Source organism: Rhinichthys klamathensis, unplaced genomic scaffold, assembly GCF_029890125.1.
Source record: "Rhinichthys klamathensis goyatoka isolate OS25496 unplaced genomic scaffold, OSU_Roscu_1.1 h1tg000007l_1, whole genome shotgun sequence".
NCBI classification, from domain to species: domain Eukaryota; kingdom Metazoa; phylum Chordata; class Actinopteri; order Cypriniformes; family Leuciscidae; genus Rhinichthys; species Rhinichthys klamathensis.
This window is the reverse complement of record NW_026606560.1, coordinates 2,191,969-2,211,585: the sequence shown is the minus strand read 5'-3', so window position 1 is coordinate 2,211,585 and position 19,617 is coordinate 2,191,969. Positions and strand designations below refer to the sequence as shown.

The following is a 19,617-nucleotide window of genomic DNA, read 5'->3' as shown; positions in this document are numbered from 1 at the left end:
CCATGAGAAACAATTGCCATCCGAATAGGTCTTAGGTTTGGTTTTCCCTCTTTCCGTTTACCTGAGTTCTACTTCCTTGTTTGTTTCCATGTTTTCTACTAGAGTTACACACCTGTTCCCCGTTCTGTTGACTATCTTCCCTTGTGTATTTAAGCCCTGAGTTTTCCTTAGTTCCTTGTCCAGTGTTAACGTTATGTTTCATGTGTAGAGTTTATTTTCCTGTTGTTCATTACACATATCTTTAATTGTCTTCCTGTGTTGTGCATCTATCTTTGTGGATTATACACAGCAACCTGTAACAAATTATATTATATTTTCATAATTTCATAATTTCATAATAATACTTTTAAGATTTGAAGTACACTACAAGTGCACATTCAATAAACTGTGTTTTGAACTTGTTTATTAGCATCTCATGTGTCACAAGTTTATCATGGAGTTTTGCTTCTTTAAAAAAATAAGAATAGGATTTTTGCAATGTTCTGTTTCTGTTCTAAATTTTTTATAGCATAATTTAAACAGAAACATCTGCATACTGAATTTATGTAAATATGAATGTTAAGATGTGCTGGCTAGTTTTATTGTGTGTCTGTGTTTTCTCAAAATCGTATGTCCAAAGCAGACCTTCATAAAAGTTTTGATGGTCAGTAATTGAAGTAAACCCAGAGAGCAAGTAGTTTCTCTTTGAACTCAGAGACTTTGTACATTTTTTCAACTCTAGCCACAATGCCTTGTGAAGTTTTCCCAACAGTTGTTGCTGTTCTCATGTCATTATAATGAATATATGGAAATTCCATTATGCTCTGCAGGCAATTATTGCATCTTTATTGACCAAATTAAAACCATTGCCTCAAAATAACAACAACCTATTTTCCTATTAAACTTGTGTCATGGCTCAGTGCCTTTTTGTAATGAAAGAATAAAAAACTGAATGAAAGGATGAAGACCAGCCATTGACATGAGCATTTGGGCATGTGTTGAAAAGCACTCCATAAAGACTTTCTTTCTTCGGTGCAACGCAAAAGAAGATATTTTAAAGAATGTTTTGGCTTTGGCTTTCATTGTTAAAAAAAAAACAAACAAATTTTTTCACAGACATTCTGAAAAAAATATCTTCTTTTGTGTAACACCGAAGAAAGAAAGTCATACAAGTTTGAAACGTCATAAATATGAGGGTGAAGTCTGGGCTGAAGTTTGCTCAAGGGTTGATTCTTCTCTTAGTTGAGTTTTATTTAAGAAGAAATCATGTTAAAACAGTTCCTGGATGTCTGTGGTGAAATTAAGTCATGAGTTTTTTCTAACCATGTCTCTCATTCTCCAGGAATGATGGTCCCATCTCCGCCTGAGATGAGGCAACTTTGGAAGATGCTATTTCCGCTCCTTATTCTCCTTTACCTATCAGGAGCTGTCAAGTCTCAAGTAAATCCAGGTAATTATGTTTTTTTTGTTTTTTCATTGTATAAAATTAGATTAAATGACTCAAGCTGTAAAATGTACAATATTAAGTCATTCAGCTGATCATTTTATCCAATGCAACTTGGTATTGAATGGCTTGTACTCAGCACAATGATGATAACTCATGAATTTCAGAGTTTGTAGGAACTCAAGCCCAAATCTTAACTACTAGTCTACAATATTATATTAATTGAACAACATTTGGTGACATAAATTTGCTCTGGGGTTAAACTCAAAAACAGTTTGTGAACATTTATGAGACAAGTCGCTATGGAAATCAGTTGTTGTGGTACCACTAACAGCATGTGGTCACAATCTCCACAATATTGTCCATGAATGTTAAGGTTTTCTGAAAGTCAGTTTGCTGCAAAATTGCAATGCTATTTTTGACTAGGTTTGAATCTAGCAGCCTTGTACTGTAGCGGTGATCAGTCTAAGATTGAGGTCTGAATAAGGTTTGGAAGATGCCCAGGTTCCATTCTGGTTCTCATGGCTTCTTCTCCTTTGTCTGTGTCTTTCAACTCTAGCTTTTTCTCTCTAGCATGGGTGGTTTGTGGGGAGGAAAGTGTGATGTCAATGTGAGGTTCAATTATATTTTACAAGGAAACCAGAAGCCAGCTCATGGTGAGCAGCCATACAGTAGAGACTAAAGCATAAGTCTGGAAAGCAGCTAATACCACCATGGCTAGAGACAGTTTCTTCTGGGATCCCCCAGGATGAAAACCACACTGTGCTCTTGTACTATATTGGGCTGTGTTCCTTTATGAATCAGATGAGTTTGATTAACCAAGGTAACATTGCTTCCTTCCTCTGGTGACATTAAAGCATGACATTAAAGCCTAACATTGACACACGCCAATGCTGTAAGGCAAGAAATGCATAATGTTCTTCAATGGTTTATTTTGAAGCCATGTTGTGCTTTAATGTATGATAGAGGAGGATACCAGTCCATCCAGATTGCTTAATTGACGCTTTGCTTGGTCGAACTACAAAGTAATGTTTGGCTTGTTTCAAAGTAAACATGGAATATGTAAAATGGTTTGTTAAAAATCCTTCTGTGTGGTTTATGTAAAGGGAGTCTAAATTGTTTAAAAGCCTTGTGGTACATGCAAAAATAACAGAACTACACTCAGCTGTTGCTGATGTTGCTGACCGAAGGCTCTGGATTGTTACTTTCCGGTTTAAAAGTGTCAGAGAGAAGTGGGTGAAGGAGTCATGAGTGGCCCTGCCAAGCATTTTCACCCCAGAATCAAAAGAAAGAAATGAGGAAAGAAATTATGTTTTGCAGGAGAAAAAACATGCTTATTATTAGGAACATTTAGATTTTAATTTGTGACATTATTTTCATGACAATTAAAGTAAAAAATAAATTTCATTCTAATGTGATGGGAAATAAAACTATACAATATTTAAATAATTTACAAGTGCATAAGACATAATCCTAAAAAGAATCATCATTGAAAATAATTAAACATAAATGAAAACAAAACTAAAGTAAAACACCTGCATGCAATGAATTATAGTTGTATAATTCTCTTGCTCCATTTCTTTGATTAGTCATTCATTCATTCATTCATTCATTCATTCATTCATTCATTCATTCATTCATTCATTCATTCATTCTCTCCATCCTTCCTGCCTGCCTTCCTTCCTTCCAGAAACATGATCTTGAGAAATTAATCTCAAGAAAGTCTCATTCGAGTTCCTGTGTAAAATAACTCTAATGGTCCTAAAATAGGCACAAAAAAAATTTGGAAATATATACTGTACATATATATATATATATATATATATATATATATATATATATATATATATATATATATATATATTATACATTTACAATGACATGGTGGAAATAATTATGCTCACCATTCATTTCCATCTGGTAATGATGTAAGTTTCTCTTCTTTTTTTGCTTTACTGATATGAAAATGTCACAATGCAAAATATCTCTTTTATTGATCTATTTGACATGACATGACATTTTCATTAGATTCATTTATCAATGAAGGGTGCCTCCTGTGCCCTTCATTTTGAAAATACAGATTTATAATGACATGTTGGAAATAATTATGACAACATGCTCACCATTCATTACCATTTGCATGTTGTTGTTTTTGTTTTGGGTTTGTTTGGGTTTTTTTGCGCTGTACTTTACAGTTTGGATCAATACACTACAGTGCTTTGCTTTGAAACACGGTCTTAGCGATATATCATGGTAGCCCATTATTGCTGCCTAATATTATTACTTCTCATCACAGACACTTAAAAAATCTTGAGTTTAGATTTTTTTTGTACAGGCTGGTGGTTAGAAAGGAAAGAACACCATGCTAAATGAGTGGTGAAATGTAACAGGATAGAGTCCATCACTCAAACCTCATTGAACTGTGTGTGAGCTCTGTGTGAGGATGTGACCTTGCTTTGAGTTTATTATTGAATGTAGCAGGAGCGCAAGCATGATTCTTTACAATGGATTCAACAATCAGACTGGAGTCTGTGGCTTGTACATACCAGACATTTTGACAACAGGAAAGAATATCGAAACAGCTTCTATTTCTTACTTTTTCTTTTCTTTTCTTTTTTTGCTCCAGTGCTTTGTGTGTTTTTCAGATATTTGTTTCTGCAGCTCATATGTCACGGCAGCAGTCTTTCTCACATTTACAGTTTGATCGTTTTGGTATTCAGCTAGTTGACCTTAGTGTTAGTGACAGAAGTTAATGACAGTGTTTCAGATAAATTGTATAAATTGTTGCTTTCCATTCTTTCCAGGAGAGAGATGCTGTAACCTCTTTAAACATCAGTTTTGCTCCTTCATATTTCCGCTGGAAATTTTTTCCTATACTTCTGGAAAAGTGTGTTGCTGAACTCAGTAGAGATCTCCTCTGCCAACTTTCCTCTGTTTAAAATTCCCAAAGACTGTAGTTATACCATCCTACTCTCTGCTTTTTTCCACTTTGAGGACTCTTACTTTTTTCTACTGTAAAAAAAAGAAAGAAAAGAAAAAAATGTAAGTACCTCCTCCAGCAGTTTACATGTGATTAAAAGTGTGTGTATGTTACTATACACGTGCGTGCGGGTGTGTGCGTGTGTGCGTGTGTGACTGTGTGTGTGTGTGTGTGTGTGTGTGTGTGTGTGTGCGCAAGGCTTTGGACCATGAAGTTAGACAGCAAACATGGTGGAACAAATGTGCCATTCACAAGGATTAAAGATGGAAAAAAAACGGTTGGCAGGAGGGGGAAATAAGCGCCACTCGGACCAATGAATTACTGCACAAGACCAGAGTGGCCCATGAGAGAAAGAGAGAGAGGAAAGACCAAAAGCCCACAGTTTCTTCACACAACATGAGTATTTTTCCACCTTTCTGAAGTGAGGAATATTTTTAGACTGAATGTTTACTCCATCTGATACTGAGGCTATAACCGTCCACTCAGGGAGAGTAGAAAAACAGAGACTAAATACACAGTGCTGTGAATGTATGAACGAAAAAAAACTTTCTTTACAAATCTTATTTTAACAATCCATTCATCTTTTTGTTAATTTCATCATTGAGAATACAGTGTTCATATTTGCGTATTACTTTACTACCTTCCCGTGCTTTTTCTTATTGTGACCTTGTGAGATCATCTGTTAACACACAGCTGGCCCTGAGTCTGCAGTCGAACAGTACTGCATTTGAAAGACATTTGATCTATGTGGCACTCTTGTGTCAATTGTCTAACACTGCTTTGCCTGCGTTCACAAAACTATGATGAAAACTCTGCCCTGAAGTATAAAATTGTGTGAATATTTTAGCTGAGGGATACAGCTAAAATGATTCAATTTATGAAAAAATATTTTAAAAAATATTATTTCTATTATATGTTTTATAATATATAATAATGGTGTGTGGTATATATGTGTGTGTGTGTGTGTTTAAGAGCTAAATGATACAGCTAAAATGATTTAATTTATGAAATTTGGGGGGGCCCCCAAATGGGGGGGACTCAGTAATAACAAATAAAATAATATGATGAAATAATAAAATATATTTATTTAATATTATTTTAAATAAATAAAAAAGTATTTTCAATCAGAGAGTTTAAACCATCAGTCACTATTGCCAAGTAAAATATTTCATCAAAATGTATAAATAAAATAAAAAATAATATAATAATAAATAAAATAAAAATATATATATATATAAGATATTACCTACATATATTTTTAATAAACATTTAACAAACATTTGAATACATTAAAAATAACATTTATTGCAATTTGTATATTACCATTTAATATATGAAAAGTGCATTAAAATATACACAATATTAATTTGATATTCCCTGAAAAATGTAATAGATTGTTAGTATTCTCTATATTGCCCAGTTTTATATAGTATATATAGCCTGTTTTTGAGTAAGTGCATATGTGTGTTAAAGAAAGAGAGAGAGAGAGAGTGATGGGGGAGGAGGATGCCGTTCTGTTACATCTGGAAGAGCTTTTTGTTGGGGGATTCAGCTCGTTTTGGATTATATCAGCTTGCCATTGCCAAAACCAAGCCTCTGAGGTTTCCCCCATCTTGACTTTTAAGCAAACATTTGGAGGAGAGACAGAAAAAAATGAAAAGAGAGACAAAAAGTCCTTCACCACTATCCTTGCTATTGCTGGCAGGATCACAAAGCCTATTTTGTTGAGATGGAGGGGCCACTTGGAATAGAAGTGTCCTTGTACACTTTATTTTTTACATGTCCGGATCTTCACACTGACACTCAGAGAGATATTATGAGAGATTAAGATTTATATATCCTTTCTGGCTCTGCAGTATTATGTGATTTTGCAATCAAAATATAAAATAATGTTTGTAATAAATTGTACCATTTATCAGTGGGTGGTGGTCTAGAGCCCTACTTCTCTTTACACAGGGGTTCTTCAAGGCCCATCCCTTCTCACATGGCAAATTTAACTATAAATCAGTACATTTGATCATGTTTAAAATAATGTACTTAATTTATTCTTTTCACTTTTATACTTTTTTTCAACCAATCATCCACTGTTGCCAAGTACTGTAGATTCAAAATAAAATGTAAAATACAGTAATAAAATAATTTACATAATTTTACATGCTATTTTTGAACACAAAGAAAAATATTTTATGAATATTTGATATTTTTATCATTTATAATGACGATATATTGCAATAAAAAGCATTTTTCTGTACATATTTTGTTACTAAAACATCATAATCTTAACAAAACCCTTAGCATTTTTTGTCTATTTCTCTCATGGAGTGAATAAATCTGTAATATGAAAAAATATTCATAAAATTCAGGTGCTAACATTTAAAAAAAAAATTGTAACTATCATTCTCTATACTGTTCATGTAGGCAAATAAGGGGAAGCCCCTGAAATGCATAGGACATAGGAATAATAAAAAAAAATGCTATATAAAAGTTATTACATTAAGTATTGTCTGCATGATTATGAGTTGTGTAGATTCATATAAGCAGGGTGTGACTTTACAGTGTTATTTGCATATAAAGGTTGATGGGCAAATAAACACTAACAATATTATTTTTACAGGTGTGTGTCGGTCCCCGTTAGGAATGTCCAGAGGCCAGATCTTAGATGAAGACATCTCAGCTTCCAGTCAGTGGTCTGACTCCACAGCAGCAAAATATGGCAGGTATGAACACACACACACACACACACACACACACACACACACACACACACACACACACACACACACACACACACACACACACACACACACACACACACACACACACTGTGTTTTCCATGAGTTGTAGTGCAGGTTATCTTGGTGGGAGCAAACCACATCTGGGGAACTGTGGGTGGCCTCTTCGTAGCCTCACTAAAATTATGTAATTATGCTTCCTCCATATATTGCTTCTGCATTTTCACTGATTTGAAGTGTTCCCAACACATTCCCCTTCACCCAAAATTAACCATTTTAGACTGATTTATGATGCAGTCCAGAGACCAAAGACTCAAAGAGATTGCTGTAAATGAAACCGATGTTTAAGGTTATTTTTCTGTGTGTCTTAGGCTGGACTGTGAGGAAGGAGATGGTGCATGGTGCCCTGAGATAGCAGGAGACCCTGAGAATATGAACGAGTTCCTGGAGATTGACCTCCGTTCTCTGCACTTCATCACTCTGGTGGGCACTCAGGGACGTCACGCAGGGGGCATTGGAAATGAGTTTGCCCAAACATACAAGATCAAATATAGCCGCGATGGCAGCCGCTGGATCTCTTGGCGCAACAGGCAGGGCAAAGAGGTACGTACTGATACACTGGTCGGTGTTTAAAATCTGCTGCAGTCGTTGGAAACAGTCTTTAAGTGTGTTCAGTTCAGTCTTAGAAGGTTTCAGCTAGTCGTTAAGTGTGTCCCCGGCATTATTCAGCTGATTACATATTACTATTAATAAATTATATTACAAAATAAATTCTTAATATTTCAAATAAATGCTGTTGTTTTGAACTTTCTATTCGTCAATGTCAAAAAAATGTCATGACTCTGCTCTTTACATTGATAAAAAATAAAAAAATGTATCTTGTGCACCAGATCAGCACATTACAATGATTTCTGAAGGATCATGTGACACTAAAGACTGGTGTAATAGCAATTACTAGTATTATATTATATTATGTTATATTATAATTTATTATTAAAAAAAAATCATAACTCATAAGTCACATCTGAATGTGATGTAATATGTCAGTAGATATTGCGATGTTGCTGTCAAAAACAACATGGCCAAAAGTATGTGGGCACCACTCAACATGATTGACTTTTTCTGCTACACTTATTAGTGAATTCTGACTTGTGATGCAGCCTGAATCACAATCACACCATGTTGGTTCGTTGGCCAGAGGAGAACTGCCCCCCTGACTGAGCCTGGTTTCCCCCATGGTTTTATTCCTCCATTCTGTCACCTGATGGAGTTTGGGTTCCTTGCCTCTGTCTTCTCTATCTTGTTAAGTTGGGGACATATTTAACAATATTATTGATCTGACTGTACGGACGCTGTTGGATGAGAACTGAGCTGGATAATGGCATATTGTTTTGCAAAACTGCTTTATAGATAATGTACTAATTTAATAATTGATGATCTTTACATTAACTGAACAATAGCCGTAATGGATCATTTTCCTGTTATCACTGTAAAGCTGCTTTGAAACAATCTGTATTGTATAAAGCACTATAAATAAAGGTGACTTGACCAACAGGTGCATAAAATCAAGCATCCTGTACACCCATGAAATCTCAGTAGACCCCTTTTCAGGATGGGACGTAAATTTCCTGTTCCAGTACCATAAAGTAAAGGTTATCTTTATCTAGTGTGGAGACCTGAACCTAATGAAACAGTTCTGGGATAAATTGGAGCGTCAGCTGTGAGCCAGGCCCTGTCGCATAACATCTGTGCCTGACCTCACTGATACATTTGTGTCTGAATGAGAGCAAAGCTGTCCCAGAAGTGCAACTATTAGAGAGGACCAGCTCCCTATTAATGCTCATGCTACAAGCAGTTTGCTTTCGTCCACATTTTGGCCATGTGTACTGTACAGTCACTAGAATGTCACTGGAAAATCTAAATGTAAGTTTTTCTGTTGTGAAGGTTATTGAGGGGAACAGGAATGCATATGACATTGTGCTGAAGGACATGGAGCCGCCCATCATTGCACGTTTTGTCCGCTTCATGCCTGTCATCGATCACTCAATGAACGTCTGCATGCGTGTGGAACTGTATGGCTGTGAGTGGCTGGGTAAGTGTTGAACTTAAAGTGAGTTAAATGCTTCAAATAATTTGGGTTTTGTCTAAAGGTTAGTCAAAAGAAAATTAACTAATGCTTAAGGGGAAAGTTCACCCGGAAATGAACATTTACTCACCCTCATGTCATTTCAAACCTACATGACTTTTTATTTTGTTTTGTTGTTTTTTCATACAATGAAAGTCAGTGGGGTCTCACGTTGTTTGGCCACCAATGCTCTTCAAAATATAATTTTTTTTTTTTACGGAAGAAAGTAAGATACTAGTTCATTTTTGGGTGAAATATCCCTTAATAGCTGTATTAAGCGATTTCTGAGAAACACTGTTGATATTTAAAAATAAAATCAACCCAAACAAACACACCCCTCCCTGTGGAGTGGACGTCTCTTTATCATAGCTGAAGTGAAGCAAAATAATGCGAAGATTATGAACGAACCACAAGGACCAAGACAGCAACATAGTGTTGGCCCAGATCTGGAATCCAAGTGTACCAGATGTGGGCTGGATCTGGGCCGACACTATGTTGCTGTCTGGGGAAAAACAAAAAATGAACAAACCGTACACAAGACTGAGTATATACAAGCAATAGTTACTTGTTAGTCACCAACAGAACATCAGGTCCAGAAAAAACAATGACACTCAAAAACTGTCCTGACAAAAACAGCATATCTTGGTTCTGTGAAACATAGCAATCCAATGTTACTCACGTATGGAGTAGAAATAACGCAACGAGTCTGTTTTCAGGCCTTCCTGCTTAGGTGTCTCCAGCGGTGGAAAGCTTCTCCTTCTTAACGCGGGTCCGAAAGCTCTTGCCTGATAATAACCCTTCTTTTTCCAATGATATTTCTCTGACCTTTTCTCTTTTGTAATCTCTCTTAGCCATCTCTCTATCTAGTCTTTCTTCAAATCTCCCTCTTGCTCACTCTCTCATCATGAGTGGACACGCCCCCTACTGCTGATTGGCTACATGTGTTGTGGTGCTCTGTCTGATTTCTCAGAAATCGCTTACTGTACTTTTGAGGACGCAGTTTAATTAAAGGCCCATGAAATTGCGTGATGCGGTTTTCTGTCCTGTGTTGATGTATATCCTAATGAAACTGGAAGTTTGGGCGGTGCAACATGAGTCATCAATTTTTCTGGAAGAGAACGACTGTAAATTCAACATATTAAATCTGTTAAAAATGAATGTAGGCAACATTTATGAGTACAACAGCATACAGATGACCTCAAAGCTAACACATTTGCATTTATCCATGTCACACATGTTTTTTAGATTATTAAAACGTTCTTCACACCGAGAAAAAAAAAAATTTTCACTGAAAGGTGAATGGCTCTTCTGTGGCATCACTGTGGAAACCCAATTTTGAAACCTATATTTTTAAGAATGTATATGATATTGATGAGGATCTTCACAATCTCTCTCTCTCTCTCTCTCTCTCTCTCTCTCTCTCTCTCTCTCTCTCTCTCTCTCTCTCTCTCTCTCTCTCTCTCTCTCTCTCTCTCTGACTTTAGATTTGCAGTGATTTGTTAAATGCTGTTATGGAAATTGTTAATGCAGATGAGATTTTTATCATTTTGCAATGACAACTTTAATGTCCTTCAGTGGGATGAATCAGCATTATAATCATAGCACAGAGCCACTTGAACGTTTCCATTATGGGACACCTGACAAAAGAAAAATGAGTTGACAATGTTCTCCTGTGGCTGTTTCTAGATGGCTTGGTTTCATATAATTCTCCACTTGGCCAGCAGATGACTCTCAGTGGACAGTATATTTATCTCAATGACTCGGTGTATGATGGAGCCATGAGTTACAGGTCAGTACACTTTTCACAAGCTTGAGAATAAATGAGGAAGATACTGGATACTCCTAAACACATTATCCTTTAGAGAAGTTTGAGTGTATAGTAAAATTAGTTTAGCTTTGACATGGAGATTTAACATACAATGTATGATGTAAGAAAGTTAAACCTACAACTAAATGACAATATATCTACACTGACGACTAATTCAATATCAGTATGGTTTGAACTGACCGGTTTACCTGATGCCTGGTGCCACGTGGAAAATTTGATGCCGAATCGGTTACACAATACAGGCTAACTACAGCTGGCCTGTTATTGCTTGGTTGCTATGGCAACAAGGCGCCAGGCCCAGGACCGGAGAGAGTCACAGTGGTTTCACAATGTTCACAGGAGAAATTGACTCATTGCTCCCTGAACAATAACTTCCATGACACAGTGCAAAGTCTGTTTACCTTCTTGTGTGCGTATGACAAAACTGGCAGAAAACCGCAAAGTAGAATTCCACACATTTATAGTCATTAAACTATCACAAAAGCGACAAGTGTCATTGCTGGGAAAAATTAAGATTTGACTTATATAATGCCGCCATCTAGTGGTGACATTTTTTTAAACGGAGCATAATAAACTGAAATATGCCAACATCCATCACACAATTTTAGTCAGGGCAATAAAAGCAATCTGTAAGAGACCTGCTAATAATGAGTAATCCGTCATTATTGTTATGTTTATTGTTATTCATTTATTGTATTTATATTTTATTCATCATTATCTATTGAATTAATGAAATACAACAAAAAGTAGCCTTATGGATTTTTATATATTTTGAAATGTAACTTAGTCCTGCGATGGCAAAACAGAATTTATTTGAAAACAATATTTTTTGTGTGTAAATTGTAAAGTCAATGCAAAAGTCTTCACTGTCAATTTTGATCAATTTAATGCATCCCTGTTGAATAGAAAAAGTACTATTTTTGAATGACTTACTGACCTCAAACTTTTGAGCAGTAGTATTATAATACTGGATTTAAATAGGCAAATGCTTAAGAGTCTGTGATTGGATTATTATTGCAGTGATTATTGTGTTTCTAGCATGTTAACAGTTGTTCTAACCCTAATTGATGTAGTGTGTAGCTTTTCATTTCTTAAACAACCAGGTAGGAAGACACATCATGGCCATATTCATCAGGCTCAAATTGTGAAAGAATGGTTGGGAGGGAGCATAAAGAATAGTTTTCACACATGAATTGTCACCTCTGAGTCCTGTCTTAAATTCATTGAAAGTCTTTGGGATGTGCTGGAATAGACTTCACAGAGTGCTTGACTCTTGCATCGTCAGTACAAGATCTGACCAAAAATGAATGCACCTCTTGATGGAAATGACATCACAATTTTTATATATACACACAAAAACATACATTCTGTTTTTATTCTCCCCTGTAGTATGACAGAAGGACTTGGACAACTGACGGATGGCATGTGTGGTCTCGATGACTTCACACACAGTCACGTGTACAACGTATGGCCTGGTTATGACTATGTCGGCTGGACCAACGAGAGCTTTCCCAATGGTTATGTTGAGATCATGTTTGAGTTTGACCGCACCCGCAACTTCACCACCATGAAGGTATGAAGTCTGTCATGTACACCGCTAATTCTTTCCTCTTCTGCCATATGAACTTTCTAGGAGAGCAAGCATAAGAGGGTGTTATTAAAGGTGCAATCTATGTAATTGCTGGAACTTAACTATAATTAAGCTTATTGTAAAGATTAAAGGTTTAAATTACCCAACTCTTCCTAAATTACACCCATAATAATGCTTTTTTATTCATTCTCTCTCCCTTTTAATCCCAATTGATTCAGGTGCACTGTAACAACATGTTCTCCCAAAGGGTAAAGACCTTTCAGAAGGTGGTGTGTTATTTCCGCTCAGAGTCAGACTGGGAGGCCACACCTATATCATTCAGCCCTGTGATGGATGATGTCAATCCCAGTGCCCGCTTCGTCACCGTCTCACTCTACAATCACATGGCCAGTGCTATTAAGTGTCAGTACTACTTTTCTGACATCTGGATGATGTTCAGTGAAATCACCTTCCAGTCAGGTTAGTAAATGACCATGCAAAGACATCGACCCTGTTCAAAATTGTTTCGTAATGGTGCAGCCATTGGATAAATGACTGTTTTAACTCCCTGATTTCAGATACAGCCATGTACAACACAACTCTGGCTCCGCCGAAGCCCGGTACTCCCACCAGTAATCAACCAGGTCAGATTTCCTACTGATGTTGAGTCATATTTTGAGAACCAGCTGTTTCTATCAGGGACATGCACAGACATTTTGAGGGGCAGTGGCCCAAACCAAGAAAGGGCACTGAGGGAAGATCGCTCTGTCAAAATCATGTTTACCTGGTGATTTGGGGGTTCATCCAGTCAAGAGGGGCACCTCAGCCGATGAGGGCAGTGGGACAGTGGCTCTAGCCAACGGGCCTCCCTCCTGTGCACGTCCCTGAGATCTGTGCCATTTGGATGAACTTCATTCATCTTTTCATCACTAATATAATATGTTTAATTTATATAGCACCATTCCATAGCTCAAGGACACTTTGCAGGTTATTTTTCTCTTTTCCTCTTTCTTAGAGGATGACCCTACCCACAAAGTAGATGACAGCAACACCCGGATCCTGATTGGCTGCTTGGTCGCCATCATCTTCATCTTAGTGGCCATTATTGTTATCATACTATGGAGACAAGTGTGGCAAAAGATGCTTGAAAAGGTGAGATGGAATTAAATAAATTTAATATTTAAACCATGTAGATTATTTTATGTATTTGTGACAGGCAGAAGTTTACATAGCTTTAAAATGTGATTAAATAGACTTCTATGACCTACACTACCTTTTAAAAGTTTATGTTTATACCTTTCAATGCTGTTTAAATGCTGATTTTAAGCTTTCTATTCATCAAAAAAAATCCAGAAAAAAAGAACCACAGTTTTCACAAAAATCATCATTGATAATAATAATAAAAAAATCTTTAGCACAAATCAGCATATTTCAATGTTTTCTGAAGGATCATGTGAAACCGAATGGCTGCTTAAAATTGAGCTTTGTCATCACACTAATAAATTATATTTTAAAATATATTCAAATAGAAAAGAGATATATATAGATATTAGTATTAGTATATAGTAATAATATTTCACAATATTATTGCTTTACTGTATTTTCGATCAAATAAATGCAGCCTTGGTGCGCAAAAGAGAAAAGACCTTTAAAAACATTTCTGAGCCCAAACTTTTGAGCAGTAGTGTGAGTGTCCAATTATGTCTAATTATGTGTACAAGTCTGATTTTAAATTATGTCTTTGTCTCAGAATATTCCCACATGAACTTCTTGCATAAAAAACTTCCATTCTGCACCAGACCTTAAGGCTTAATGTAATAAACAAGGATAATGATTATGACAAACTGTTATTGTAGTCTTACTGCTTAATGCTATTTTCCAGTGTTTATATGAATGAAAAAAAGGCATGCGTAAGTGGATTGTGAATATGATTTCACAGATGCATAATGCATCAAACTACTAGTAAATATTGTAGACTTTTTTTAGCATTCTTCACTAAACATCCTTCATTCCAGGTGTCTCGGAGGATGCTGGACGATGAACTAACTGCTAGTCTGTCAATACAGAGTGAGACCTTCACCTATAACAACAACAACAACAGCCCCTCCTCAGTGTCCAGCGAGCAGGAGTCCAACTCCACCTATGAGCGCATCTTCCCTCTGGGACCCGACTACCAAGAGCCCTCCCGTCTGGTCCGCAAACTGCCGGAGTTTTCCCAAACATCCGAGGATACCGGTGAGTTCCAGAAGTGATATTTGGAATATGTAAGGGGGGTTGGGAGGCATAGCATATATACATATATATTTGTATTTTTCTGCAGCATCAACAAGTACAGCTTCCAAGTCTCCTCCAGTGAGTGTGCAAGAGGGTGTCCCACATTATGCTGAGGCAGACATAGTCAACCTGCAGGGTGTGACTGGGGGAAACACCTACGCTGTGCCCGCCCTCACCATGGACCTGCTGTCAGGGAAGGATGTCGCTGTGGAGGAATTTCCTCGGAAACTGCTTACCTTTAAAGAAAAGCTGGGAGAAGGGCAGTTTGGAGAGGTCAGTTCTGTATATTTTCAAAAGAATGATAATACTCATTTGATTTTTGATTTTTTAGATTGTATAGCTCAGTTTATGAAAGAATTTCCTGTTCCATGCTTTATCATGTGTTTTATGGGACATTACTGTTCAAATGTTTTTAAATGTAATGAATTCCTGTGATGGCAAAGCTGAATTTTCAGCTGTCTTCAGTGTCACATGATCCTTCTGAAATCAATCTAATATGCTGATTTGGTGATCAAGAAACATTTCTTATTATTATCAATGTTGATTTTTTTTCTTTTCTTTTTTTGGGGGGGATTCAGGTTTTCAGGATTCTTTGATAAATAGAAAGTTAAAAAGAACAGCATTTATTTGAAATAGAAATATTCCGTAACATTAATGTATTTACTTTCATTTTAATGTGTGCTTTCTAAATAAAAGTATTTAAAAAAAAATGTAAATTGCAATATCATTAAATGATATCTGAATATACTAAATGGTTGTTTTTGCTGTTGTGTTGCCAGGTGCATTTGTGTGAAGCAGAAGGCATGCAAGATTTCATGGATGAGGACTTCTCCTTCGATGTCATTGAAAACCAAACAGTGCTTGTAGCTGTTAAGATGCTTCGAGCGGATGCCAATAAAAACGCTAGGTTTGCATTCCCAAATGTCACAATCATGACTCCCATAAATTAAAGCAAAAAACTGACACTACATCCTAATGAACATCAAATGCATGCAAAAACCAAAATACAAAAGCCGTAACAGTGCTTGCACAAACTTTAATATTATGATCAAAATGTAAAAGAAATACTACACACAAAAATGACAATGCTGTTGTTGTTTCACATCCATATGCTGTCATTAGTTTTATGACAGAAAATATTTATTGTTTTTGTTCCACAGATGAAAAAATTATTTTAATTTTTGGGTTTACTGGTCCTAAAATAAACACACCCCTGCCAAATTGCCATAGCTCTTTTTCTCAATACCTTACAGGAATGATTTCTTGAAGGAGATAAAGATCATGTCACGATTGAAAGACCCCAACATCATCAGGCTGCTGGCAGTGTGTATGAGCTCTGACCCTCTGTGTATGATCACCGAATACATGGAGAACGGAGACCTTAATCAGTTCCTGTCTCGCCATGAGCCTGAAGGCATGATCGCTCTCCTCAGCAACGCTCCAACAGTCAGGTTGATACCAAATCTTTTTAAACATTTACATTTAAGTATAGAAATGGCAATTGGAAGTGCAATAACAGTTGTGAACTCGGACTTTAAAATCCCAATGAAAAATTAACACATTATTACAAAGGAAGTGTACAGAATTGCAGAAATAGAGTCAACAAGCGACTTTTCATTGCTAAATTTAATTTCAAGGAGTGATCTTAACCAGGTTATGACTCATATTCTATATTTTTACTTTCTCAGCTACAGTAACCTGCACCACATGACCACACAGATCGCTTCAGGCATGAAGTATCTATCTTCACTAAACTTTGTTCATCGGGACTTGGCCACCCGCAACTGCCTTGTAGGGAAGAACTACACCATCAAGATTGCAGACTTCGGAATGAGTAGGAACCTGTATAGTGGAGACTACTACCGTATCCAGGGAAGAGCGGTGCTGCCCATCCGCTGGATGTCCTGGGAGAGCATTCTTCTGGTCAGACACACACACACATAAACTTGACAAAGGAAATAAGTGTGGAATTTTCTGGCTGAAACTTATTTTTCATACATGCTGTAGGTTAAAACAGATTCTATGTCTATAAAAGTCTGACACGGGAGAATTTTTGTCCTTTACAGGGGAAATTCACCACATCCAGTGATGTGTGGGCTTTTGGCGTGACCCTTTGGGAGATGCTTACCTTCTGCAAAGAGCAGCCCTACTCACAGCTTTCAGATGAGCAGGTCATTGAAAACACAGGGGAGTTCTTTCGGGATCAGAGGAGACAGGTAAAAGGATGCTTAAAGTGATAGTTCACCCAAAAATGAAAATTCTGTCATCATTTACTCATCTTCATGTCGTTCCAAATAGGCCTGCCGCATTTTTGATTAATCCTCTGATCGTGTGTGTTTTTTTTGTTTTTTTTTACATTTTGTAATAATAATATTGAAAAAACTGTTGTAAAGTACATAACGATAATCAAAGGTTTTCCTTCATATGGAAAGAAGGTTTGTGTGTTTAATCAGAATGCATTATATTATATGACAGTCAGCATTGGTGGTTGCATCAAACATGAGTTGAGGCAGGATCTAGATGCAGCAGTTAACTTTAATTAACAATAAATCAAGGACACTGGAGGAGTGGTAAGGACTAGGGAGGAGTTCCGAGGCAGGTGGGGTCACTGGAACGAGGATTGATGATGGCAGAATGTGGGCTAGGGAGGCTGTGGCTGAGTGGTAATGTCCTCCTCTTCCATTTCGCCAACTTTAACAATAAACAAAAATAACAAACACACTTGCACACAGGAGAAACACAACCACATTGTACAGCGACTAGAACGGACAAAGAATAACTCAAACAGAGGACTATATATACACACAAGTTGACTGAGGGAGAAAACGAGAGGGGTGGGGCTAATCAATCAAACAATGGGTAACTATGACAACAAATAAGCGGGAACATAGGAAACCAAGGCACACGTAAAACAAGAAAGTACAAACACAAACCTAATAATTACTGTATATTATATTATATTATACAAATATACATTTTCATAGCATTTAAGTAAACACATGGGCCTATTTTATTATATTTTTTATTATTATAGACGATTTCAAGTAAAACAGTAATGTATTAGCATTACACTGAAAGTGACATGAACAAAACAGAATTAAATCGTTAATTTCAATTATATGTATGACAATTAAATATCACAACAAAATTCATGATCGTGACAGGCCTAGTTCCAAACTCTTAAGACTTTGGTTTAGCTTTTAAACAAATAATATGATATTTTTAATAAAACATGAGAGGTTTCTGTCTAGGGCCGGAGTGGGGTCCATTTTCATCCCAGGATTTTAATGCCCAAGACTAACCGCAACAGGACACCCCCTTATTTTTTACTCATATAGTTCAACTGGAATATACTGAATAAATAGCATACTAAACAATGTTTGCATACAAAAGCAAACATTCAACAATTAAACGTATTAATATGCATAGCTGAAAAATACTCCACATACACATTAAAAAGTCATATATCAGACAGCACAACAGTATGGATTAGACCATGGTCATCTATAAAATGTCATGTTACACCACTGTTTTTAAAAACATTGACGGATAATTCATTCCTCTTGATTCATATGGATTTGTTTTACGATGCCTGAGTTTTGGTTACCTAGACCTTTCAGTGAAGGAACAGAAACCTCTCACGTTTCATTAAAAATATCTTAATTTGTATTTTGAAGAGTAAGCAAAGTTTTTTTTGTGAACTAACCCTTTAATTGCTATTATGGAGAGGTGTATGAGATTAAACTGATCCTATAAATCTAAACCACGTCTAATAGTTCTGAGTATTTTCTTATCCTCAGATATACCTGCCCCAGCCGCCAATGTGTCCGGACCCCGTCTACAAGCTCATGTTGAGCTGCTGGCACAGGAACACCAAAGAGCGTCCATCTTTCCAGGAGATTCATCACACACTACAGGAATGCAAGCCGTAGTGTCCACTTACGTGCCAACCTTGGCACTCCCAGAGACATTTCAGTTCGCCCACAGGACTTCAGTCGACTACACACATCAACACGCACTTATACATTCCCATATATAGGAAGTTCGATCAGAATCTATCATTTTTTTCTGTAGCTATTTTCACTGTGAGTGTGCAAAGGCAAACTGATATATAAGTATATATATAGATTGTATGATTGAACTATACGCCCCCTAACTAAGTGCCTCAGTTGGCATACAATACCTGGGCAGCACTAGGCTAAAGAAAATGTAGCAATGAATTTATGCACCTTTAACACAGAAGAATTGGATTTTACACACTGTGTATTTTCTTTTTTATTATCTAGAAAATATCTTTTTCTGAATAGAAAGAGGCATTAAAACATGGTATTGGCTACTAATGGGCCTTTTATTATTTCCAATTTAATGTTGTTTTCAGTATTTTGAGGCCGAAGACAGCTTGAATGTAAATAAGAATCATTAATTGACATTCAGATTCACCTTTGGTTTTTATCTTGATGTCACTTGACGTTTGTGTACATGTTCATCTCATTTATTGAAAATGCTAAAGTATTTTGTTATTTTGCATATTTTATTTTTTTTCTCTGTAGTAAACTGCAAAGACCACTTTCAACCAAGTGGAGTAACAGAAAGTTGATTTGGTTGCCACAGAATTTAAAATTCAAAATCAGAAAAGATTCAATTAAAATTGTAAATGTAAAATGTATAGTTATCCGCAACTACCT

At 36.4% G+C, this 19,617-nt stretch overlaps 1 protein-coding gene across 5 annotated transcripts; it reads left to right on the top strand.

Annotated features, from left to right (window-relative positions):
* Positions 1-1,321: 1,321 nt before the first annotated feature.
* On the top strand, positions 1,322-19,199 carry ddr2a (discoidin domain receptor tyrosine kinase 2a). Of its 5 annotated transcripts, none has more exons than XM_056259738.1 (16): positions 1,322-1,429; positions 7,018-7,120; positions 7,507-7,738; positions 9,080-9,227; positions 10,947-11,049; positions 12,478-12,661; positions 12,898-13,138; positions 13,237-13,302; positions 13,698-13,810; positions 14,725-14,893; positions 14,979-15,205; positions 15,712-15,839; positions 16,186-16,383; positions 16,621-16,855; positions 16,999-17,148; positions 18,733-19,199. In XM_056259738.1, the coding sequence occupies exons 1-16, from the start codon at positions 1,324-1,326 to the stop codon at positions 18,862-18,864; spliced, it is 2,535 nt and encodes an 844-aa protein (XP_056115713.1). In that variant the 5' UTR covers positions 1,322-1,323; the 3' UTR covers positions 18,865-19,199. The 5 variants fall into 5 exon arrangements, with proteins under 5 accessions (XP_056115713.1, XP_056115684.1, XP_056115695.1 ...); XM_056259709.1 differs by having other exon boundaries at positions 14,674-14,893; XM_056259720.1 differs by having other exon boundaries at positions 13,674-13,810.
* The last annotated feature ends 418 nt before the right edge of the window (positions 19,200-19,617 follow it).